General features: G+C 43.5%; 1 protein-coding gene across 2 annotated transcripts in view; it reads right to left on the bottom strand.

The window, feature by feature from the left end:
* Positions 1-26,899, bottom strand: part of FIRRM (FIGNL1 interacting regulator of recombination and mitosis) — a 983,706-nt gene that overhangs the window by 421,547 nt on the left and 535,260 nt on the right. The window contains exon 16 of one of the 2 annotated variants that reach the window (XM_077276297.1): positions 19,179-19,268. The exons of the other annotated variant lie outside the window; for it this stretch is intronic. Within the exon in view, the coding sequence (XP_077132412.1) occupies positions 19,179-19,268 (90 nt within the window). The remainder of the gene's footprint in view (positions 1-19,178; positions 19,269-26,899) is intronic. 2 annotated transcript variants of the gene reach the window in all.

Genomic DNA, 26,899 nt, shown 5'->3' with positions numbered 1-26,899 from the left:
GCCGCCATACAGCATCATCAGCAAAAAAATAAAAAAGTTATAGTCCTTAGAATAAAGCGATGCCAAAATACTTATTTTTTCTATAAAATAGTTTTTATCGTATAAAAGCGCCAAAACAAAAAAATGATATAAATGAGGTATCGCTGTAATCGTACTGACCCGAAGGATAAAACTGCTTTATCGATTTTACCAAACGTGGAACGGTATAAACGCCTCCCCAAAAAGAAATTCATGAATAGCTGGTTTTTGGTCATTCTGCCTCACAAAAATCGGAATAAAAAGCGATCAAAAATTCTCCCGTGCCCGAACATGTTACCAATAAAAACGTCAACTCGTCCCGCAAAAAACAAGACCTCACATGACTCTGTGGACTCAAATATGGAAAAATTATAGCTCTCAAAATGTGGTAACGCAAAAAATATTTTTTGCAATAAAAAGCATCTTTCAGTGTGTGAAGGCTGCCAATCATAAAAATCCGCTAAAAAAACCCGCTATAAAAGTAAATCAAACCCCCCGTCATCACCCGTTTAGTTAGGGAAAAATTAAAAAAAATAAAAAATGTAGGGCTAGTGTTAGGCTTGGGGCTCTCCCGTGCGCCCAAACAGGGGTTTACCCCAACATATGGGGTATCAGCGTACTCGGAACATATTGGAGAACAACTTTGGGGGAACAATTTCTCCTGTTACCCTTGGGAAAATACAAAACTGGGGGCTAAAAAATAATTTTTGTGGAAAAAAAATATTTTTTATTTTCACGGCTCTGCGTTATAATCTGTAGTGAAACACTTGGGGGTTCAAAGCTCTCATAACACATCTAGATGAGTTCCTTAGGGGGTCTACTTTCCAAAATGGTGTCACTTGTGGGGGGTTTCTACTGTTTAGGTACATTAGGGGCTCTGCAAACGCAATGTGACGCCTGCAGACCATTCCATCTAAGTCTGCATTCCAAATGTTGCTCCATCCCTTCCGAGCCCTCCGATGCACCCAAACTGTGGTTCCCCCCACATATGGGGTATCAGCTTACTCAGGACAAATTGGACAACAACTTTTGGAGTCCAATTTCTCCTGTTACCCTCGGGAAAATACAAAACTGGGGGCTAAAAATAATTTTTGTGGGAAAAAAATTTTGTTTTATTTTTACGGCTCTGCATTATAAACTTCTGTGAAGCACTTGGTGGGTCAAAGTGCTCACCACACCTCTAGATGAGTTCCTTAGGGGGTCTACTTTCCAAAATGGTGTCACTTGTGGGGGGTTTCAATGTTTAGGCACATCAGGGGCTCTCCAAACGCAACATGGCGTCCCATCTCAATTCCTGTCAATTTTGCATTGAAAAGTCAAACAGCGCTCCTTCCCTTCCGAGCTCTCCCATGCCCCCAAACAGTGGTTTAACCCCACATATGGGGTATCAGCGTACTCAGGACAAATTGTACAACAAGTTTTGGGGTCCAATTTCTTCTCTTACCCTTGGGAAAATAAAAAAATTGGGGGCGAAAAGATAATTTTTGTGAAAAAATAAGATTTTTTATTTTTATGGCTCTGCATTATAAACTTCTGTGAAGCACTTGGTGGGTCAAAGTGCTCACCACACCTCTAGATGAGTTCCTTATGGGGTCTACTTTCCAAAATGGTGTCACTTGTGGGGGGTTTCAATGTTTAGGCGCATTAGGGGCTCTCCAAACGCAACATGGCGTCCCATCTCAATTACAGTCAATTTTGCATTGAAAAGTCAAATGGCGCTCCTTCGCTTCCGAGGTCTGTCATGCGCCCAAACAGTGGTTTACCCCCACATGTGGGGTATCTGCGTACTCAGGACAAATTGTACAACATCTTTTGGGGTTCATTTTCTCCTGTTACCCTTGGTAAAATAAAACAAATTGGAGCTGAAGTAAATTTTGTGTGAAAAAAAGTTAAATGTTCATTTTTATTTAAACATTCCAAAAATTCCTGTGAAACACCTGAAGGGTTAATAAACTTCTTGAATGTGTTTTTGAGCACCTTGAGGGGTGCAGTTTTTTGAATGGTGTCACACTTGGGTATTTTCTATCATATAGACCCCTGAAAATGAATTCAAATGAGATGTGGTCCCTAAAAAAAATGGTGTTGTAAAAATAAGAAATTGCTGGTCAACTTTTAACCCTTATAACTCCCTAACAAAAAAAAAAAATTGTTTCCAAAATTGTGCTGATGTACAGTAGACATGTGGCAAATGTTACTTATTAAGTATTTTGTGTGACATATCTCTGTGATTTAATTGCATAAAAATTCAAAGTTGGAAAATTGCGAAATTTTCAAAATCTTCGCCAAATTTCCTTTTTTTTTTCACAAATAAACACAGGTAATATCAAAGAAATTTTACCACTATTATGAAATACAATATGTGACAAGAAAACATTGTCAGAATCTCCAGGATCCGTTGAAGCGTTCCAGAGTTATAACCTCATAAATGGACAGTGGTCAGAATTGTAAAAATTGGCCTGGTCATTAACGTGCAAACCGCCCTTGGGGGTGAAGGGGTTAATAAAATTTAACCTGCCCACCACAGATAGTTGCAGTTTACACTATGCCATTATTTTGCACTTAGTTTTGTCTAGAAGAGGCCGTAGATTCTGTTTTTCCTAATCTTTAAGAGGGGACAATAATACCAACCTCAAATATTTGAACGGGGAAACCACTTCTAATTTGGTATGCTGAATCAGTAAGACGTAAGAACCAACAAAGTCCTGCAACACCAATAATTGCAAATATAGGATAATTTTATTCATATGCAAAACTTTAAGAACAATTACAATTTATTAGATGCAGGTAAACTATACACGTGAGGGAAAAAACGCAAATGCTGGACATAACATTTGACAAAATTGAGCCTTTAAATAGGGCAATATAGGGTATGCCACATCATAAAATAATTATACAACCAGTCTGAATAGGAATGTAAACAGGGTCACATACAGCAAGTAAAGTGCATAGGACGGTTGCGTTAATTGTGCGGCTACAGAGTGTCTAAGAACATATGCTAGTGCACAATAATAAATAAATCACACTATTAGTATAGTATCAACCCAAGTTTTTAACTGAAGGTAAGGGATAACAAAAAAATATATAACGAATAAGATCACTGTAATGTATAACCTTCAGATGTCACGGGAGACCTAGGTAGGAAAGAGCTAATAACCCGGGGCCCCTGCGATTTCCCTCAGACTAGGGAAACCCTGACTGACCCTCTCCCAGAGTTTACACTGATGGTGTGCATGTCTGGGCCTCCGCCCTCGCCCTATCTCCTGTTTCAACCCTAGGCTGAAACCACCACCCACCACCCAGTGAAGAGTTTACACTCCAATACCCACAGTAAGCACAGACAAGGATAACGGAAAAAATAAGCACCACACCGCAGTCACTCAGGAATACACTATAAATGCAAAGGGCAAAACAAATACAAATATAGGAAGGAGTAAATGAGACAAAGGGAAATACACCACCAGCAACGATACTCCAACTACTAGCTCACCACTCCAGACCGAGATAACAACGCACAAGACAGAAGCTATAATCGGCGACGCCCAAAGTTCAGAACTATTTAAAAGCAGTGGGCATGGCCCAGCTTCCAATCCGAGCACTAGGTAAATTAACCCTGGACCAGCTAGATAAAATCTAGCCGACGCCAATGAGCGCACAGTGGACAAAAGCGGAATTACCACTGTCTGTCGGATGACCTGGTCTGAACAGCGTCCGACATGACAGTACCCCGCCTTCTACGAGGGACCCCAGGGCCCTCACGGCTTATAGGACGCGGCTTGTCCGGATGGCGGCGGTGAAACAAACTGACCAGCCGATCCGCCCCCCATGTTTTTGTTGTACCCCAGTACACAGTCCGGTTTGCAGACCTGTATAGAGGTACCCCGTACACTGCTGAGGGCACTGCCATCACTGTGTATGGTGGTCAAGAGAAGGACATCCATCCTGTCCTTGTAGTTGACCACCTGCAGGTGGTCGCTACATTGGGCTTTGCGCTCACCTTTTCTGAGCACCTGCCCAAGTAGAGTCTTCGGGAGGCCTCTTTGATTTTTGCGGACAGTACCGCAGGCTGCGGTACCTCGCACAGAGAGAGATTTGTAGAGTGGGATGCTGGAATAAAAGTTATCGGTGTAGAGGTGATAACCTTTATCCAGCAGTGGGTGCACCAAATCCCACACAATTTTCCCACTCACTCCCAGGATAGAAGTACACTCAGGCGGTTCAATCCTGCTGTCCTTCCCTTCGTAAACTCTAAAGCTGTGGGTGTACCCTGAGGTACTCTCACACAGCTTGTAGAGTTTGATTCCGTACCTGGCCCTCTTGTTGGGCAGGTATTGACGGAATCTGAGCCGCCCCTTAAAATGAACCAAGGACTCATCCACGCAGATGTCCCTTTTGGGCACGTACACTTCAGCAAACTTTTTGCTGAAGTGTTCGATGACCGGCAGAACTTTGAACAGTTTTTCAAAATTGGGGTCATCTCGTGCGGGACACCACGCATTATCGTTGTAATGCAGGAACTTATGGATGGCCTCAAAACACGTCCGAACCATGACCATTCGGAACACTGGAGTGTTATATAAAATATCTACACTCCAATATTGCCGAATTTCTGGCTTCTTCACGATCCCCATGTGGAGGACCAGGCCCCCAAACTGCATCATTTCAACTGTGTCTACAGGAGACCAGTTAGAAAATGATGAACCGGGGTTTTGCTCCAAAAATTGCCGAGCATACAAATTAGTTTGCTCCACCATGAGGTTAATAAAATCCTCAGAGAAAAAGACTTTAAAAAAAGTCTATTTCTGTGAGGCCGGTTGTGTCAAACTTGATTCCTGATTCTGCCACAAAATCAGGAATCAGTGGCTCGTAATTTTCGGGGGGCGAGGTCCATATGGGGTCCGAAGAGGGGCGCGCTGGTTCATCTTCAGGAGTGGGCGCTGCCTCATCTTCTCTCCTGGGTCGTCTGCGTGGCGGTTCCGCAGGACCCGAGGAGGAAGATGAGGAGGAGGAGGAGGAGGAGGAAGAGTATGAAGAATCTGAAGAGTAAAGGAATGTGGAATCCTCTCCCTCGCTATCAGTGTCGGAGACAAGGAAAGAATATGCCTCCTCCGCTGAATAGCGCAGCTGCGACGAACGGGACATTTTTTTTGTGAGTATGGTGCTTCGGTGTAATTTATTGGTAACTATGTGTACGTGTGGGGGGGGATAGTGTTTGGTGCAAACTATTCTGAAAAGAAAAAGCTAAAGGGAAAAAAAGCAAATAGGGAAACAAATACCTGTGAAAGGAAAAGTCTAAAACAGCAGGCCCTAGCTCTGATAAGTGAACTGCGTCACTTATCAAAGTTCGGCGGTTGCTGGGTGTGTGAACGGGGATGTGAAAAAAAACGGCAGGCACGAGAGCTCTGATAAGTGAACCGCGTCACTTATCAAAGTTCGGCGGCAGGGTCCGCGGACGGGGATGTGGAAAAAAAAAAGAAAAGAAAGACAAGGGTTCAGACGCAGCGGTGGGGTGCGCGCAAGGGGATGTGAAAAAAAAAAAGAAACAAAAGGCACGGGTTTAGACGCAGTGGCTGGGTGCGCAGACGGGGATGTGGAAAAAAAAAAGAAACAAAAGGCAAGGGTTTAGACGCAGCGGCTGGGTGCGCGGACGGAGATGTGGGAAAAAAAAGAAACAAAAGGCATGGGTATGTGTAAGGGGGAATGTGGAAGGGTCCCTCGTGGCCTAAGAGTTACAAAAGAAATGTCCCAGTTCAAAGATAACGAAACATTCAGAAAGGAATGGGAAAATATTCTTTTAAAATGTTCACAAGACCTTTTACAATTGGTACTACAACAAAACATCATTAATTATGAATCCACAAAATTAGAACTTTGCAAAACAAAGGATGAATTGAGAACAAGACTTTCGGAGACGCAATGGACATCACTAAATAAGAGATTAGACACTAGACTGGTGTTATTGCAAAATGATATCAAACAAAGAAAACGGGATAAATTCATCCGTGATAAATGTGATTTTGAAACAGGCAGAGCTTTCACTTGGAATAAACATAACCATCTGCATAATCATCAGAAATATCCAAGAAGAATTTACCCTAAAAAAGGACGTGCAGGGAAGAAATATTACAACAATAAAAAGGACTACCTTACCACAGACTCGGACTCTAGCGCTACAGAGGATTTGGGAGGAGCGTCTGGACCCTCTACCTCCACTTCTGTTCGTCATTCAGATAATGCGGTATCCCCTTTAGACGCAGGACGCGTCGAGGAGGGAGAGGAAAGAGCAAACAACAGCGATCGGAAAAGGAAACAGGTCTCGTGGAGACCAGCACATTAGAGGAGATGAGTAATACGGTGGTGAATTTGACTGATTTTCCTTTGAGTGCGGCACACCTTTCTGCTTTATCCAAAGGTTTGAAATTTTGCTTGCCAGAAGAGTTTAACGTGGTAGACTTTAAAATAGATATGTATAAAGCTATAAGAAAGATCCATCTGTTTAAATCATTTGCTTCATCTACACGGGCCAATGAAACAAAATATGAAAATCAGCTTAGTTATCCGGGAGAACAACCTTGTAAAGTAGGTCCCTTAGGCTTTATATTATCAGACGACTCTTTAGGTAATATGCGGGAAGATGCAGAATTGCTTCTGGGTCTCACAGAGGAGCCCATAGAAAGCCCTCATAATAGTAATATTCTGCCTTTACCCTTTACTAGAGGTGTTAAATCCACATTCGTCCCTGTAGTTTCCCCGGGTAATCCCGTTGATATTTTTGAGGCTCAAGTTATTAAAGAAGTAGAAGCCTTATTATATTGTAAATCTGTACCCAATCTTAAGCAAACAGAGTTAAAAGCCTTAAAAGATCTAAAAGAAAGAACAGATATAATAGTACGTCACGCTGATAAAGGTGGTAACACCGTCCTACTCCAGAGAGATTATTACATCAAAGAGGCACTGAGACAACTTTCAGATAAAAATACTTATGAGGTATTAAAAGAAGATCCCACTTTTAAAATTAAAAACACTTTGCGTTCCTTTTTGAGAGTTTATATACAGAGAGTAATTTTATCTAATAAACAAGCAGAAAAATTATTTCCAGAATTCCCGAGAAAACCTCATTGGTATCACATACCCAAGATACACAAATCACAAAAGGAACCGCCAGGTCGTCCCATTGTGTCAGGGGTGGGTTCAATAACAGAACCCCTATCAGCATACTTAGACTGGTTATTACGTCCGCTGCTGCGGGACATACCATCATACATAAAGGATACAAAAGACTTTTTAAGGGCTTTAAAAGATTTTGATTGGCAAGATAACTTCTCTCTAGCTTCAATAGATATTGAAAGCCTCTACACCAGGATTCCACAGGTTTTAGGAACAGAAGCTGTTAGAGATGTTTTGAAAAGTACCCCGACAGATGACAACACCATTTCCTTCATATGTGAAGGTCTGACACTTATCTTGAGGAATAATACATTCAAGTTTGACACTACATGGTACAGACAAATAGAGGGCACTGCCATGGGTACCCCTGTCGCATGTACCCTGGCAAACCTCTATCTGGCTGTATTTGAGGATAGATATATCTATTCTTCAAAGAATCCTTATTTAAAGTATATCAAATTTTATGTCAGATTTGTGGATGACATGTTCCTGGTGTGGGACGGGGACCAGGTCACTTTCACTCAATTTGTGGAATACCTGGCCCGGTCGAATACCATGAACATGAAATTCACTTCGCAGTTTGGTGGAGCAGAATTAGTGTTCTTAGATGTGGGCTTGAAGGCAGACACAGAAGGTTTACATACAGAAGTACATCGAAAACCATCTTCCTCTAATTCACTGTTACATTTTTGATAGTGCTCATCCTCCATACACAAAAAAATCTTTGCATTATAGTCAATTCTTAAGGGTTAAAAGAATTAATAGTAGCACTTCTGGTTATGAAAGACAATCCCAGGAATTATACAGGAGGTTTGAGAACAGAGGTTACCCCAAATCAATCCTTAATGCGGCATTAGAACAAGCATCTAGTGTAGGCTCCAATAGAACAAAAAAAGAGATGAAAAAAGATAAAAAATTTGTATTTTGTTTTAAATACGGTCCAATGGATACGCAGATTAGAGCTGCGATTAGACGAAATTGGCAGATTTTGAGCCAGGATCCTGACCTAAAAGAAATGGTAAAAAGAGGTCCACTTTTTGCATGCCGCCGCAGTAAAAACATTGGGGACTTTTTAGTCCGTAATAGAGTAACATCTCCACAAAGTAATTGGTTACAAGCTGGGGTCCCGAAAGGAAATTTCAAGTGTGGTCATTGTAACTATTGTAGTTACCACCTAACAGGAACATCTCTACAAGTTGGTTCTATTTCGCACATCGTGCGAGATTTTATTTCCTGCAGAACAACTTATGTTGTTTATATATTGTACTGCCCCTGTAGATTTTTCTACATTGGTAAGACAATCCATCCTTTATTTATTCACTTTAGAGAGCATTTAAATTCTATACGCACGGGCAAGGGAGTACCCCGTTTAATTAAACATATAAACGAGTGCCATGAAGGTAAAGCCCAGGTATTAAGGTTTGCTGGTCTTGAAAAAGTCTCCTTACCCCAACAAGGAGGCAATTTACATCGTATTTTGCTCCGTAATGAAGCAAGGTGGATTTTACGCACTGATGCGTCAGGACCAATAGGATTTAATGAAAAAATTGATATGTCCGTTTTTTTGTAAAAAGGTTTTGATACTAGTCCTTTTCTTGTTAGTTTGCATTCTGTGCTGTATATAATTGTTTTTAATCGCTCTTTTGTACATTGTTTCTTGGTTTTTCACTTGCGTTCTGGTTAGTGGCTATTTTTCCACCATGATGGGTTAAGAGAAAGGAGGGGTCAGAAGAGTTCACATGTTAAAAGACCCACCTCACTTCCTCCCGTCAAAGGACCTGTCGAAGTGCCGTGAGCACGAAACAGCTGTCGTCTGTGTGCGTTCACTACCCTCCCTGCTTCACGTAAATATGTGTGAATAAATTTCCTTGTTCATCACCGGTGAGTGCGCTTTATCTTTCTTTTTTGCTGGATATCTAATTGACTTGTTTTCATAAAGCTGCACCCGGGAGAACTTATCTACATCTATACGGTTTATTCAGAGCAAGTTAGAGATAAGAGGGTCTAACTCATTGCGGTGGTGCAGAGGTGTTTTTTTTCTCACATTGAAAAGGCATGGGTTTAGACGCAGCGGCTGGGTGCGCAGACGGGGATGTGGAGAAGAAAAGTGAGCACGAGTGTTGATCGATGAACTGCGTCACCAATCAACGTTCGGCGGCACTAAGGGGGGTGAAAAAAAAGCGAGCACGAGTGTTGATCGGTGAACTGCGTCACCAATCAACGCTCGGCGGCTGCTAAATTTGGGCACGGACGGACGCGGCACAAAGTGGGGGTGGAGGGGAAAGGGGGGAAGGGGGAGAAGGGGGAGAAGGGGGGATGGAGGGGGGGAAGAAAGATCGGGCCGGGATCGGGGATGAACACTTATGTTTGTAGTCTCTCTTCTTTCTTCTGTCTTTCTTTTTTAGCAAGAATTATGGTGTCACAGGGTACTGTGGCACCACAAGTCTCAGCACAGGAGGGGGATCTGTCAGCGTGACCGCTCTGCAGGAACCCTCAACAAGTGTGAGGATTCCTGCAGAGCAGTCAGACAGGTCAGGGGCAGGTGAGACAGGTCACAGAGCGGACACACCGCTGCTGTGACCTGTGATTGGATCCCACCAATCAGGGGAGGCCCTGGTGACGCCAGTATTGCTAGGCACCAGCCTATGATCGGAGCTCACAGCTCCAGTCATAGGCTGGTCACCGGCAAGTCACCAGCAAGTGACCGGCAGGTGACCGGCAGGTCACAGCGCGGTCATACCGCTGCTTTGCCTTGTGATTGGCGCGATCGACGATAACATTGATCGCGCCAATCAGAGCTGCAGATTCTAGAGCTCGGCACTGATGCAGGGCACGGGAGGCAGGCACCGGAGCAGGTAGTTACCAGCAGAGCACAGCACGGTAACACCGCCGCTGTGCCCTGCGATTGGCGTGATCGATGTGATCGTCGATCGCGCCAATCCGGGGGGTTTTGGCCGGTGCCTGGCGTTGCCAGACACCGGCCCCAGGATCGAGTACATCGGTACTCGATCCTAGCCTGGGACCTTACTGTTTCAGCCAATCTGATTGGCTGAAACAATGAGAAAGGCTGTGATTGGCTGTTCAGAATTAAACAGCCAATCACAGCGATCGGGAGGCTGGGGGGGCGGCGCCATACCCCAAGATGCCGAGGCCATCTTCCCTAAGGTAAGATGGTGTCGGAATTTTAATGCGATCACTGCGACTTAAGTCGCGGTGTCACATTAAAGGGCATGACGTACTATCCAGTCAGTGGTCATACGGGCCCACCCCACCTCGACGGGATAGTATGTCAGATGTCAGAAAGGGGGTTAAGAAATGAAGGTCAGTCAGTCTGAAAAATTGGGAAAACTTTGAAAGTGTCCTCAAGTACAGTAGTAAAAACCATCAAGCGCTACAAAGAAACTGGCTCACATGAGGACGGTCTCAGGAAAGGAAGACCAAGAGTCACCTCTGCTTCTGAGGATAAGTTTATCCGAGTCACCAGCCTCAGAAATTGCAGGTTAACAGCAGCTCAGATTAGAGACCAGGTCAATGCCACACAGAGTTCTAGCAGCAGACACATCTCTACAACTACTGTTAAGAGGAGACTTTGTGCAGCAGGCCTTCATGGTAAAATAGCTTCTAAGAAACCACTGCTAAGGACAGGCAACAAGCAGAAGAGACTAGTTTTGGCTAAAGAACACAAGAAATGGACATTAGACCAGTGGAAATCTGAGCTTTGGTCTGATGGGTCCAAATTTGAGATCTTTGGTTCCAACCACAGTGTCTTTGTGTGACGCAGAAAAGGTGAACGGATGGACTCTACATGCCTGGTTCCCACCGTGAAGCATGGAGGAGGTGGTGTGATGGTGCTTTGCTGGTGACACTGTTGGGGATTTATTCAAAATTGAAGGCATAATGAACCAGCATGGCTACCACAGCATCTTGCAGCAGCATGCTATTCCATCTGGTTTGCGTTTAGTTGGACCATCATTTGTTTTTCAACAGGACAATGACCCCAAACACAACACACCTCCAGGCTGTGTAAGAGCTATTTGACCAAGAAGGAGAGTGATAGGGTGCTACACCAGATGACCTGGCCTCCAGAGTCACCAGACCTGAACCCAATTGAGATGGTTTGGGGTGAGCTGGACCGCAGAGTGAAGGCAAAAGGGCCAACAAGTGCTAAACATCTCTGGGAACTCCTTCAAGATTGTTGGAAGACCATTCCCGGTGACTACCTCTTGAAGCTCATCAAGAGAATGCCAAGAGTGTGCAAATCAGTCATCAAAGCAAAAGGTGGCTACTTTGTAGAACCTAGAAAATAATACATATTTTCAGTTGTTTCACACCTTTTTGTTAAGTATATAATTTCCAATGTGTTCATTTATAGTTTTGATGCCTTCAGTGTGAATTTACAATTTTAATAGTCATGAAAATACAGAAAAATCTGTAAATGAGGTGTGTTATTGTGTGTTAATGTGTTATTATTATCTTCATTTAATTTGTCTTAAATGAAAAAACACAAAAAGAATTGTCCTAAAGCCAAATTGGATATAATTCCACACCAAACATAAAAAAGGGGGTAGACAAAAGTATTAGCACTGTTCGAAAAATCATGTGATGCTTCTCTGATTTGTGTAATTAACAGCACCTGTAACTTACTTGTGGCACCTAACAGGTGTTGACAATAACTAAATCACACTTGCAGCCAGTTGACATGGATTAAAGTTGACTCAACCTCTGTCCTGTGTCCTTGTGTTAGCCATATTGAGCATGGAGAAAAGAAAGAAGACCAAAGAACTGTCTGAGGACATGAGGAACCAAATTGTGAGGAAGCATGAGCAATCTCAAGGCTACAAGTCCATCTCCAAAGACCTGAATGTTCCTGTGTCTAACGTGCGCAGTGTCATCAAGACGTTTAAAGCCCATGGCACTGTGGCTAACCTCGCTAGATGTGGACGGAAAATAAAAATTGACTAGAGATTTCAACGCAAGATTGTGCGGATGTTGGATAAAGAACCTCGACTAACATCCAAACCAGTTCAAGCTGCCCTGCAGTCCGAAGGCACAACAGTGTCAACCCGTACTATCCGTCGGTGTCTGAATGAAAAGGGACTGTATGGTAGGAGACCCAGGAAGACCCCAATTCTTACCCCGAGACATAAAAAAAGCCAGGCTGGAGTTTGCCAAAACTTAACTGAAAAAGCCTAAAACGTTTTGGAAGAATGTTCTCTGGTCAGAAGAGACAAAAGTAGAGCTTTTTGGGCAAAGGCATCAACATAGAGTTTACAGGAGAAAAAAAGAGGCATTCAAAGAAAAGAACACGGTCCCTACAGTCAAACATGGCGGAGGTTCCCTGATGTTTTGGGGTTGCTTTGCTGCCTCTGGCTCTAGACTGCTTGACCGTGTGCATGGCATTATGAAGTCTGAAGACTACCAACAAATTTTGCAGCATAATGTAGGGCCCAGTGTGAGAAAGCTGCACCTCCTTCAAAGGTAATGGGTCTTCCAGCAGGACAATGAACACCTGTGGAGAGATCTAAAAATGGCAGTTTGGAGAAGGCACCCTTCAAATATCAGAGTCCTGGAGCAGTTTGCCAAAGAAGAATGGTCTAAAATTCCAGCAGAGCATTGTAAGAAACTCATTGATGGTTACCGGAAGCGGTTGGTCGCAGTTATTTTGGCTAAAGGTTGTGCAACCAAGTATTAGGCGGAGGGTGCCAATACTTTTGTCTGGACCATTTTTGGAGTTTTGTGTTAAATGATCAAGGTTTTGCTTTTTGCTTCATTCTCTTTTGTGTTTTTTCATTTAAGACAAATTAAATGAAGATAATAATACCAAAGAATTTGTGTTTGCTATCATTTTCAGGAAGAAACTTTATCTGACAGAATTGCAGGGGTGTGAATACTTTTGGCCATGACTGTGTGTATATATATATATATATATATATATATATATATATATATATATATATATATATATATATATATATATATATATATATGTGGCGTATAAGTACTAGCTGAAGCCACAGACTTGGGAAATCGGGTTTAGAGATAAAAGAGCAGCCCAAAATTAATTGATATTTTAACCCCTTCATGACCCAGCCTATTTTGACCTTAATGACCTGGCCATTTTTTGCAATTCTGACCAGTGTCCCTTTATGAGGTAATAACTCAGAAACACTTCAACGGATCCTAGCGTTTCTGAGATTGTTTTTTTGTGACATATTGGGCTTCATGTTAGCGGTAAATTTAGGTCGATAATTTCTGCGTTTATTAGTGAAAAAAACGGAAATTTGGCAAAATTTTGAAAATTTCGCAGTTATCACATTTTGAATTTTTATTCTGTTAAACAAGAGAGTTATGTGACACAAAATAGTTAATAAATAACATTTCCCACATGTCTACTTTACATCAGCACAATTTTGGAAACAAAATTTGTTTTTGCTAGGAAGTTATAAGGGTTAGGCTAGGTTCACATTGCGTTAATGGGTTAACGCTAACGGACTGCGTTGCACGGTGAAATTGTCGCAATTAACGCCGTGCAACGGGTCCGTTAGCGCACCCATTGACAGCAATGTGATTTGTTTCTGTAGCGCCTCGCTAGCGCATGCCATTTTCGTCACGCGCTCGCGATGTGCCGTTCTTTTGTAACGGACCTCGGACGCGGCTTGCAGCGTCCGAAGGGTGTCTGAGGTCCGGTCCTCGCTAGCGCAGATCGGGGATCTGCGCTAGCAGGAACAATGAACGCGAACCCTAAACAAACATTGCGTTAGCACAATCCGCTAGCGCTATGCGCTTAACGGATTGCCCTAACGCAATGTGAACCTAGCCTTAAAATTTGAACAGTGATTTCTCATTTTTACAACAAAATTTACAAAACCATTTTTTTTAGGGACCACCTTACATTTGAAGTCAGTTTGAGGATTCTATATGGCTGAAAATACACAAAAGTGACATCATTCTAAAAACTGCACCCCTCAAGGTGCTCAAAACCACATTCAAGAAGTTTATTAACCCTGCAGGTGTTTCACAGCAGCAGAAGCAACATGGAAGGAAAAATGAATATTTTGCTTTTTAGTCACAAAAATGATCTTTTAGCAACAATGTTTTATTTTCCCAAGGGTAAAAGGAGAAACTGAACCACGAAAGTTGTTGTCCAATTTGTCCTGAGTACGCTGATACCTCATATGTGGGAGTAAACCACTGTTTGGGCGCACAGTAGGGCTCGGAAGGGAAGAACCGCCATTTGACTGTTTGAATGAAAAATTGGCTCCAATCTTTAGCGGACACCATGTTGCGTTTGGAGAGCCCCCGTGTGCCTAAACATTTTAGCTCCCCCACAAGTGATCCCATTTTGGAAACTAGAAGTCCCAAGAAACTTATCTAGATGCATAGTGATCACTTTAAACCCCCGGTGCTTCACAAATTGATCTGTAAAAATGAAAAAGTACTTTTTTTCACAGAAAAATTATTTTAGCCTCAATTTTTTCATTTTCACATGGGCAACAGGATAAAATGAATCCTAAAATTTGTTGGGCAATTTCTCCTGAGTACGCCGATACCTCATATGTGGGGGTAAACCACTGTTTGGGCGCACGGCAAGGCTCGGAAGGGAAGGCGTGCCATTTGATTTTTTGAATGGAAAATTAGCTCCAATCGTTTGCGGACACCATGTCGCGTTTGGAGAGCCCCTGTGTGCCTAAACATTGGAGCACCCCCACAAGTGATGCCATTTTGGAAACTGGACCCCCCAGGGAACTTATCTAGATGCATGGTGAGCACTTTAAACCTCCAGGTGCTTCACAGAAGTTTATAACGCAGAGCCATGAAAATAAAAAAATCATTTTTCTTTCCTCAAAAATAATTTTTTAGCCCACAATTTTTTATTTTCCCAAGGGTTACAGGAGAAATTGGACCCCAAAAGTTGTTGTCCAGTTGCTCCTGAGTACGCTGGTACCCCGTATGTGGGAGTAAACCACTGTTTGGGCACACGTCGGGGCTCGGAAGGGAGAGAGCACCATTTGACTTTTTCAACGCAAGATTGGCTGAAATCAATCGTGGCCCCATGTCGCGTTTGGAGACCCCCTGATGTGCCTAAACAGTGGAAACCCCTCAATTCTAACTCCAACACTAACCCCAACACACCCCTAACCCTAGTCTTAACCCTAATTCCGACCCTAACTCTAAGGCTATGTGCCCACGTTGCGGATTTGTGTGCGGATTTTTCCGCACCGTTTTTGAAAAATCTGCAGGTAAAACGCACTGCACTTTACCTGCGGATCTACCGTGGATTTCCAGTGTTTTTTTGTGTGGATTTCACCTGCGGATTCCTATTATGGAGCAAGTGTAAAACGCTGCGGAATCCACACAAAGAATTGACATGCTGCGGAAAATACAACGAAGCGTTTCCGCGCTGTATTTTCCGCACCATGGGCACAGCGGATTTGGTTTTCCATAGGTTTACGTGGTACTGTAAACGTGATGGAAAACTGCTAAGAATCCGCAGCGACCAATCCGCTGCGGATCCGCAGCCAAATCCGCACCGTGTGCACATAGCCTAATTCTAACCCTAATTCCAAATATAGCCCTAATTCTAACCCTAATTTTAACCCTAAGTGCAACCCTAGCCCTAAGTGCAACCCTAGCCCTAAGTGCAACCCTAGCCCTAAGTGCAACCCTAGCCCTAAGTGCAACCCTAGCCCTAAGTGCAACCCTAAGTGCAACCCGATCCCTAAGTGCAACCCTAAGTGCAACCCTAGCCCTAAGTGCAACCCTATCCCTAAGTGCCACCCTAAGTGCAACCCTAACCCTAAGTGCAACCCTAACCCTACCCCTACCCCTAACCGAAAAACAAAAATAAATATATTTTCTGTATTTTATTATTGTCCCTACCTATGGGGGTGATAAAAGGGGGGGTTATTTAGTATTTTTTTTATTTTGATCGCTGTGATAGAACCTATCACAGCGATCAAAATGTACAGGGAACGAATCTGCCTGCCGGCAAATTCGGCGGGCGCACTGCGCATGTGCCCGCCATTTTCCAAGATGGCGGCGCCCATGCGAGAAGACCGAGGACACCGGGAGGGACACCGGCACTAGGTAAGTATGGGGGGTGCGATCAGACAGCGGGGTGGGGGGCGGAGGGGAGGACGGGGGAGGGTCGGAGGGGAGAGGAAGGTGCTTAGGACATGACGGTGGGGTACGGAACACTGACGGCGGCGATCGGTGGGGGGGCCAGATCGGGGTCTCCAGCCATGGCCGATGCTATTGCAGCATCGGCCATGGCTGGATTGTAATATTTCACCAATTTTCATAGGTGAAATATTACAGATTGCTCTGATTGGCTGTTGAAAGTGAAACAGCCAATCAGAGCGATCGTAGCCACGGGGGGGGCGAAGCCACCCCCCCTGGGCTGTAGTACCACTCCCCCTGTCCCTGCATGTCGGGTAAAATTGGAGTTAACCCTTTCACCCGGCCTGCAGGGACGCGATCCCTCCATGACGCATATGTTGCGTCACAGGTCGGATTGGCACAGATTTTCATGACGCATACGCTGCGTCAAAGGTCGGGAAGGGGTTAATTGAAGAAAGGCGCACTAGATACTACAAATATATACAGAGTAATATACAGATATTACAGTCATAAGTACAGATAAAAGTAGGGTACAGATTGGGGATAGCAGTTAGCTGCAAGTGTCACGTTACCGTTCCGTATAACTTGTGGATGAAGGGAAGCTCTCGTATCCACAGGCACCTTCTTAGTTTCAGGTCTGTTTCCACGTATGACGTGACGCGGCTTCCATGGCAGAACAATGACAAAGGCTAAAGGTGTGTAGCTAGCTTTTAATCCCTAGCTCGTTCCCTCTCATATTTGCCACTGCCCCTCTGGGTTGGACTGAATGCTCCTCCCTTGACCTCCTTACTGAAATAAGTCCCAATATCCTGGATAGGTCATAACTTCCTAGTGGGAGGTCCAAAAGGGAAAACTGACGTCTCAACGGGTTCGTTGGGGCTGGACCGATATGTAAAGTCCAAACTTGGGTCGGCTAAGTGGTTCTGGAGAGCCAACTTCGATAGCTCGGTATCCGGGACCGCTAGAGAAAGATGAGAAACAGATGCGTGCAGAGGGCCCCCAGGGTTCTGGTGGTATATTGGACTTACCCCTGAGATGCACGGTGCTCTCGTAATTCCTATCTAGGTGTCTAGAGTCTCCATTGATATTGGCTACCTTGCACAAAAGACAGCAGGGGGGTCCCAGATCTGCTCCTCCTCGCCTTCATTAACATGTGGCCTCTAATTCTCTGGCCAAATGGCAAAGTTCTGTTCTTTTGGGGATTTGTGTACCTTTCCCAAGGGTGGGTGCCACTTCCAGAGTAGAGGAAGATCTCTGGACAATATATTGGGCCTGAATTAATAAATCCAAAATGGAGTCTCCCTCGTCCCTCACACCTTCAAATACAGAACCAGCTTCTGTAACAATCATCCTTTTACATACCATATTCTTTCATAATAATCAGATGTTAAACATGCCCCATTTATTAGAGCATTCAGAATTCAAATGTCCAGACATATCAAAGTGGATCTGTCACCAAACTTCGCCATACACACTGCACACATTTCTAAATAGATCTTCAAGTCCTAACAAGAATATGTATTTATTTTAAAATCCATGTCAGAATGTCTGTATAAAGCTTTTGGATAATAATAGTAATAATATAATACATTTTGACTCCTGAGATATTCAATTTATTACTGGATACTTAATATGATTATCTTAGACTCACAATTATACAGTCATTCTGATATGGATTTTCAAAGTGTACCGATTTCATTATGTTTAAGATCTGTTTCATAATGTATGCAGTTTGAATTGAGGAATCTGGTGACCATAACTAAGCACAGTAGCTCTGGGTAGCTCGTGTCACAACTTAGGCAGAACCGCTGAGCTCAGATATTAGCTGCAGTGCTGTTACTGTGATGTTAGCACTGCAGACAACCACAGAAGCTGCAGGGGAGACACAATGCTTGCCCCAGAGAAGGTGAGTAAAGAACAGGTTGTTGATTTTTTTTTTTTTTTTTTAAAGGCACGGGACGGGGTTTTCTGAAATAAAAAAAAAAAACTCCTTAATTATAGAAAACTTGAACCTTCCATTCTATTTGCTGAATATACAGAGGTAGATTCTAGAGTAGGGTAGACACTAAAACATATTTATTCATGAAAACACATCACACAACTAAAACTGAACGTAAGAGTACCTGATTGTTAAAGAAGAAAGATGTTTGAGGTGTAGGGCCTTTTGCATTGCACACTATCAGATAGTTGTGTAAAGTAGACCAAACGAAAGGTCTGGAAATGTCAATCTCAACACAAAAAGACCTGTGCACCTATGGTTTTACTATCCTCTACTCTGACAGGAGGATTAACAGAAATAATTTAGGTTGGGACTGCCACTGACAGTCCTAAATATGGTAAAGGGCTGCACCAAAAAACTCTCACAATTGATTGTGCCACACAGCCTTTGCCCTAGCACTGTAGAAAATTATTTCCTTGGCTCTCTAGTGATAAGCAAGGAATCATCTGAGCAAGTTTGTGGAACTAAGTAACCACCGTATATCACATGTGGGCTTGGCTCTTTCCAGGGCTCCTATATCAATGAATGGATATGCCACAGACGCTGGAGATGTGGCACGAGCAGACATGAGTGATGGGGAACACGCATTCTAAAAGGGAAGGTGGAAGCCACATTGGACTTCTGTGGCATATCCTGTGGCTCTAACATACATGTCCATCATGTAACAAACCTTTTAATCAGGAGACCATGCACTGATTTGGAGACTGCTACATATTGTGATTTCTCACCCTTTCTGGTGAAATATGCAGTTTTACAGTACATCTTTAATTTATCGGTGCTTTAATATGAAGGTTTTGTGCTGTGCTAATTAGAGCAACCACTATTCACAATTGTGAAATCAGAAGTGTTTGTTTGTGGTATGGATAGAATTACATACCTGGTTATCAGCATCCATTAAAAAGAGCAGCCGCCTCAGCAGGACAGTGAGATGAGTAAGCTGGTAAGCATGGCTAGGGCTTGATTTTACCTGCCCAGAAACACAAGAAAAGCATAAATCAAAGTATGCGCCACAATATCATGGTATCTTTTAACATGTCAAGTGTAAGAACATTTTGCAGGAGACTGAGAAGAGGGGAGAAAAAACCAGAGAGCTCTTCCTAAGCACAATAAATGACATTAAGAAAACAATCATGATACATTTATACAGTTGTGCTCAAAAGATTACATACCCCAGGATAATTTTTGCTTTCTTGGCTTTTTTTCAGAGAATATGAATAACACCAAAACTTTTTATCCACTCATGCTTAGTGGTTGGGTGAAGCAATTTATTGCCAAACTACTGTGTTTTCTCTTTTTAAATCATAATGACAACCCAAAATGTCAAAATCACCCTCATCAAAAGTTCACATACCCCATTTCTTAATACCGTGTATTGTCCCCTCTAACATAAATGACAGCTTGAAGTCTTTTGTGGTAGTTGTGGATGAGGTTCTTTATTTTCTCAGGTGTTAAAGCTGCCCACTCTTCTTGGCAAATAGCCTCCAGTTCCTGGAAATTCCTGGGCTGTCTATAGTATGAACTGCACCACTTTAGATTTCCCCAGAATGGCTCAATGATATTGAGGTCAGGAGACCGAGATGTGTAAAAATGGATCCAGCTCACACACCAGGGTGTTGATAAAAATCTCTCATTCGGCTTTATTAGGAAGAATTATTTTAAAATGGTACATAATCAAATAGGACATCGCAGACAACATTGCAAATATAGGGGGTGATGTATTTTATAAAAAAGATTTAAAATTATTTCTTCCAAATAAAGCAGAATGAAAGATTTTTATCAACACCCTGGTGTGTGAGCCGGATCCATTTTCACACTGTTCTAGTTCCCGAGTGCTGTTCAGCAGCAGGATTCCTGTGCTCCTATCCTGGACTGGAATTAGGCTTCAGGGGTGAGCTGATTTTTCATTTATTTGCACAGGAGACTGAGATAGCCACTCCAGAACCTTCACTTTGTTCTGCTGAAGCCAATGACACGTCGACTTGGCCTTGTGTTGTGGATCTTTGTCATGCTGGAACAACCAAGTACATCCCATGCGCAGCTTCCGGGCTGACGATTGCAAATTTGCCTCCAGTATTTGCTGATAATGTACTGCATTCATCTTTCCTTCAACTTTGACCAAGTTTCCTATGCCATTGTAGCTCACACATCGTCAAAACATCAGCGATCCAACTCTGTGCTTTACAGTAGGAATGGTGTTCCTTTCATCTTAGGCCTTGTTGACCTCTCTCCAAATGTAACATTTATGGTTGTGGCCAAAAAGTTAAATTTTGGTCTTATCATTCCAAATTACCTTGTTCCAGAAGTTTTGAGACTTGTCTCTGTGCTATTTTGCATATTGTAGGCAAGATACTTTGTGGTATTTGCGCAGTAATGGCTTTCTTCTAGCAACTCGACCATGCAGACCATTTTCTTCAAGTGCCTCCTTATTGTGCAGCCACACTGGTAGTTTTCAGAGAGTCCAGTATTTCAGCTTATGTTATTTGTGGGTTTTTCTTTGCATCCCAAACAATTTTCTGGCAATTGTGGACAAAATCTTTGTTGGTCTACCTGACCATTGTTTTGTTTTTACAGAGCCCCTGATTTTCAGTTTGTTAATCACAGTTTGAACTCTGCTGACTGGCATTATTAATTATTTGGATATCTTTTTGTATCCCTTTCCTGTTTTATACAGTTCAACTACATTTTCCCATATATTCGTTGACAATTCTTTTGCTTTCCCCATGACTCACAATCCAGAAATGTCAGTGGCTCGATGAAAGATGCAAGAGTCTGTCTGGATACCAGAAACTCACTCAGCTTTTATGCACACACACAATGATTACAAGAAAACAGGTCACAGGTGAGGATGTTACCTTTAGTAGCCATTCAAACCCATTTGTGTCAACTTCTGTGCATGTAATCAAGCCAACATCAGCAGGGTATGTGAACTTTTGATCAAGGTCATTTGGATGTTTGCTGTTGTCATTATGATTTAAAAAGAGAAAACACAGTAGGTCGACAATAAATGGCTTCATCCAACCACTAACCAAGAGTGGAGAAAAAGTTTTGGTGTTATCATTCATATTCTCTGAAAAAAAACCAAGACAGCAAAATTCTGCCGAAGTAAGTAAACTTTTGAGCACAACTGTATGTATATATGCTCATCTGTGAGGAGTTGTGCAGGATAGGCACAACGTTATGCAACAATTTGATCAAAAATGGGGATTCAACCTTGCAGCATGCCGCCCTTCCGATTGGTTTGGAGTTGTGTTGGTCCTGTTGTATTCCCAACTCCAAGGGATATAGGAGAAAAGAAATTGGAGGCGCTCCCCTCTGGTGGAATGAATCCCCAAACAGATGTCAGATGTGAACCACTTCTTCGGGCGATGTCCAGAATGGTGGAGACGTTTTGTATTTGTCAAATTAAATTTATTTAAAAAATAGGAGAAAAATATTTTTTCATGCGTGATAATTAAAAATGCATGAAAACCTTAAATACATATTAAAATCACAACATGTTTCTGCTGTAGAAGAGCCTTCCTCAAGTGGATAAAACACAATGGCTTGTGGGGAGTTTTATACATACCCCTATCCAATGTAGGTGCGATTACAACTGTAAAAACTTTTTTGTTTCTACTTACTGCAGCAAAATATGGATTTTTGTGTACTCACCATAAAATAATTTTCTCCGAGTCATTCATTGGGGGACACAGACCGTGGGTGTATGCTGCTGCCACTAGGAGGCTGGCACTAAGTGATACAAATAAAGTTATCTCCTCCCCTGCAGTATACACCCTCCTGCTGGCTCTCAGCTAACCAGTTCGGTGCAAAAGCAGTAGATCAATAACATATGAGCGTATAGCATGTCACATTATATATGAGAGTATAGCATGTCAAATTATAAAACAAGCACAAGCTAATAATAGGGAGGGAACTGTGTCCCCCAATGAATGGCTCGGAGAAAATGATTTTACGGTGAGTACACAAAAATCTTTATTTCTCCTTCGCCTCATTGGGGACACAGACCGTGGAACGTCCCAAAGCAGTCCCTGGGTGGGGACATCAGATTGGGCCGTGTAACCGCTACTTACAATTGTGCCACCGCGGCCTGCAGAGTCCGCCTGCCCAGACTCACATCTGTGGAAGTAAGGGAATTATAGTGCTTCAAGAATGCATGCGGAGGAATTCGCAAGCTTGTGGCCGTGCTTGCCGACATCTGGTGCCTAGAGCCCTCAGACAGGGAGATAGGCTAACATCTAGCACAGAAGGGCTCCTGGAAGGTGAAAAGAATCCACCAGGCTAACATGGCTGATGAAACGGCTAAACCCTTCCTGTGACCATCAGGAAGCCTACTTCTTACCATCGGGAAGCCCAAGTAAAGTGTCCAACCTTTGGAAGGACGCCGTCCTCTATACGTACCCACTCGGAGCACTCACTTCTTCCAGATTATGGAGAACCCATAGCGTTTTGTGGACTGGAGCCAAAAGAGATGAGAGAAGGACGATGCCCCTGCAACAGTGGGAATACAATACCACCTTGGTAATGAGGGAAGGGGATGGTCTGAGGACAACCTTGCCTTGATGGTAATAAGGAAAAAAGTTTGAAAGGACAGAGCAGCGAGCTCTGAAGACTCATCAGGATGACAAGAACGCAGAGAATAAAGGGGAGCGACCTTCCCTGATAGTAAAGTCTGTCTGGATCAAAAAAGGAGTCTACTGTAAGATCTCCAGGACCATTAAGGTTCCACAGATCTAACGGGACGCGGTAGGGAAGAACTACAGGTGAAGACTCCCTGCGAGAAAGGTTATATTTGCAGTTTTGTCGCAGTAAGACGGAACAATACTAGTACCGCAATCGAAAAAACCTGAAATGGTCAGTGCGGGTCTCTCAGGATCACTGGGGCCCTTCCTGCTTCCAAAAAGATCTCGGAAGTAGTGGAAGAGGGGTTATGGAAAATGGTACAATGGAAGAACAGAGCATGTACTGCGATGGACTTGGATCTCGAGGCCGAACCATGAACTGGAGTACATTGGCGTTCAGTTTGGATGACATCCGACCTACATCTGGAGTACTCTCGTGAAGGCAAATCTGATGGAAGACTTCCGAGTGAAGTTCCCACTCGCTTGAGGAGAAACCCTGATGACTGAACATGTCTTCTGCCCAGTGTTCTACTCCAGGAATATGTACTGCTGAGATCACTGAATGATAGATCTTGGCCCATCAGATAGTTTGAAGTACCTCGGCCATGGCGCTTGACTGTGGGTACCTTCTAGATGATTGACGTATGGCACAGCCGTGGCATTATCCAATTGAAGACGGATGGTTGACCCGCCTGAAGGCAGTGGACCTGCTGTAGGATTAGCCGTACCGTTAGGGTCCCCAGAGCAATGATCGGGAGAAGAAAACTGGCATTGGTATTCCCTGATAACCATTGGACTAGAAGGCTCTGGATGAGGAAGGAGCTCAAAGACTACCCTTTGAAAGCCTGATTGACTTGCTGAAAACAAGCGGAGCGAAAGAAACTGCTTCCATTGTCGTCTTTTACCTCAGAACTCTCCTAGCGAATCGAATGAACCGAGGGAATGAGTGATCAAGTGTACGAGCTCCCTGTTGAAGGGCCACTACCTTGACTCGAGAGAGAATTACCATCCTTTTTGTGTAGGATCATCCTCAAAAAGGATCTGCTGGGCTGGGAATGAGGAAAACTTGTCTAAGTTTAGCTGCTAGCCCAAGTGAGAGCGTATCGCAAGTGATATAGACGACTCAGCGTAGTCCTGGAAGAGCGGCTAGAAAGTCGACCAAATAGGGCAAGACAACCATGCTTCTAGGGTGCATGAGGCACATTACAACTGCCATGACCCTTGCGACCACTCTGGCGCGGTAGCCAGGCCGAAAGGCAAGGTCGTGACTTGAAAATGCTGTTCGCGAATGGAAAGGCGAAGGGATTATTGTAGAGGAGAAAAATAGGAATGTGAGGGTAAGAATCCCGAATGTCGATGGATGCCAGAAACTCCACCTTTTTCTGTTGAGGTAATGGCTGAGCGGAGGAACTCCATCCGAAAAAGGAGGACCTTGTCAAAGGTTGTTAGAAGTTTGAGGTCCAGGAATGGTCTTACTTTTCATTCCCCCTTTTTGGAACCAAGATCCCTTGGATCTAGACTGTTCTGCACAACGCTTCCACTGCTGGTTGGGTCTGTAGAAAAGACATGATCCCTTGTTAGTTTCCCACTCAGAAGATTTAATTGGCCAGCTGTACTGTCTTCGGGGAAAGGTTACTTGTGTGAATCGAAGTAGTTAAGGTCTCCGACCAGGAGACTATTGGTCAAGCAACCCATGTGGCGGCTAAGGAACGGTAGAGCACTGAACCCGAAGCCACAAGACGGAACGAACCAGATTTGCTATCCAACCATCTGTGGTATTTTAATTGATACATCGGGCAGGGATACTGGTAGGTATACCACAAGAAATTCTACCCGGTTAGTCTGCCAAGTGGCAGAATGCGGGGCTGCATCCAGCAGGTCAGGAAAAAAACGTCTCTTGCCATCGTCATGCAGAGTAGAGAACTAGGAACCATCGATCCACCATCCTCTTAACAGGGAAGTGGAGAGGAATCGTCCGCTTTCTTGCATCATCCGCTAAATAGTGGTGATACAAAGGGGGGTGCTCGGATGCCAAGAAGGGGTGCCTTTGTACATCCCCAGAGTTGAGGTCCCCAGGTGGACACGGCAGGTTGTCTGGCGTTAGGCCTGGATGCAGAAAAGGATACATGGAGGCGACACTGCATGTGCTCGTCTGTTGATGGTGTGGGGGGGAATCGGTGCCCTTTAAAGGACCTGTCGCCCTTAAAAATCAGACCAGGTATGGCATCCCACGTTGAGGCTTCTGTCCAGTGAATTGCTCGTCAATTTGTTGATGATATAAATAGGCGAGTCCATCCTTTTTGAAGCTCTGGCAATCCAAGGCAATATCCGATCCATATTCAGAGCGTTGTTCTCAGCAAATCATAGGGGAGGGATAAGGAAATGAAACTACAGTTTTCTAGACGTCTGTACATTTTTTCTAGAAGACTTGCAGCCCCTGCTAGCCGACGGCTCCCATGAAGGAGAAGGACCATGTATATCGGTCCTGCGAGCACTCCGGGCCACGGAGGGTTCACGGAGGGATTCTATCTCTTGGTCAGAGAAACCATAGGTTGAGGTTAGTGACAAAGTCCACTAAGGGGGACTAGGTACTCAGGGATAAACTGGGATCAGCGGCGGAGGGCTCCAGAGCTCAGTTAGGGTGACCAGCTTCGGATTGATCATGTGCCCTTAAGACCAGTGAATACTGGTCATGCACCTTTAAGACCAGGCAATACGGGTCTTGTGCCTTTAGGAGGGCATACTGATCATGAGCCTTTAAGAGCAGGGCCTACTGGTCATGTGCCTTTAAGAACCAGGGAATACTGGTCATGTGCCTTTAAGAACCAGGGCATACTGGTCATGTGCGTAAGACCAGGGCCTACTTGTCATGTGCCTTTAAGACCAGCGCATACTGGTCACGTGCCTTTAAGACCAGAGCATACTAGTCAGTTGCTGCTGTTTGATATACACGAAAAACAGCCACACTCAAGTCTTTGCGTTTATGTAGAAAATTTTAGTTGCTTTTATTCACCAAATAATTTATAAAGAAAAAAGCAGATGATTGCGGACAACAAGGTTAACGTTTCGACCAGGCACGGTCTTTCTCAAAACCTCACTGCAAAATAAATATATGGTATAAGTGTGCTGTACAAATATACATGTGCAAAAAGAGGTGAAATACAATTAAGCATAAGGAGGAAAAAACAAAGCAAAACAAACAATTTCCAATAAAAACACAGAAAATATATACAGCTCACAATATGCTAGATAAGGACTAATCCTAGTCCAAAGGCAATCAGTCATAACATATTAAGGTATGAAGCCAGGATAAAGTAAGGATCACTGCAAAGAACGCTCTGCAAAAAACGTACTTATGCTGAAGCAAAATTTAGAGCCTAGGTACAAATAGATACAGGTAAATAAAATAGATCAAGCCGCCATAATAATGTACTGACCTTATGTAAGAGAAGTGAATGAGAAAATAAGGGTATGGGAGGAGAGTCCCAAAGAACTAGGGAAAGAGAGGAGAGGACATGGTTAAATATATATTGAAAGTCGATAAAACAAGGGAGGCAAAGGCCATGAGTTGATATGGAAACCGCAGTTTTACCTGCTCCAGGTAGAGTTCAGAGATAGGGTGTCCGTTTCATTGGTGATGCAGTGGCTAGTGTGCAGGGAGTTGGCGCTTTAAATAGGGTGCCGATATACTGACAACAGGTGTAGGCCGGCGCGCAGCCTCCTACACCTTGAATCCTGTTTTATTAACAGTCCTACAAAGGGGTATGTCCTTTTGTCCAACCCCCCATGGGATAGCTTCAAGCTAGATCAAGATTTACATTATTTTTACCGCAGCATCAGGCTAACAACCCACTTTGGTTTACAAAATAATCCTGTTAACAATAGGTCTCCCCCAACCGGTGACAACTGTACCCCCGATCTATCTATCTCTTCTCTAGGTCTATATAATAGAAGCTCGTTTCGCCCACCATACACATAT

Source organism: Ranitomeya variabilis, chromosome 8 (assembly GCF_051348905.1).
Source record: "Ranitomeya variabilis isolate aRanVar5 chromosome 8, aRanVar5.hap1, whole genome shotgun sequence".
NCBI classification, from domain to species: Eukaryota; Metazoa; Chordata; class Amphibia; order Anura; family Dendrobatidae; genus Ranitomeya; species Ranitomeya variabilis.
Note: the sequence above shows the minus strand (reverse complement) of the source record. Positions and strands in the feature narration are given on the sequence as shown.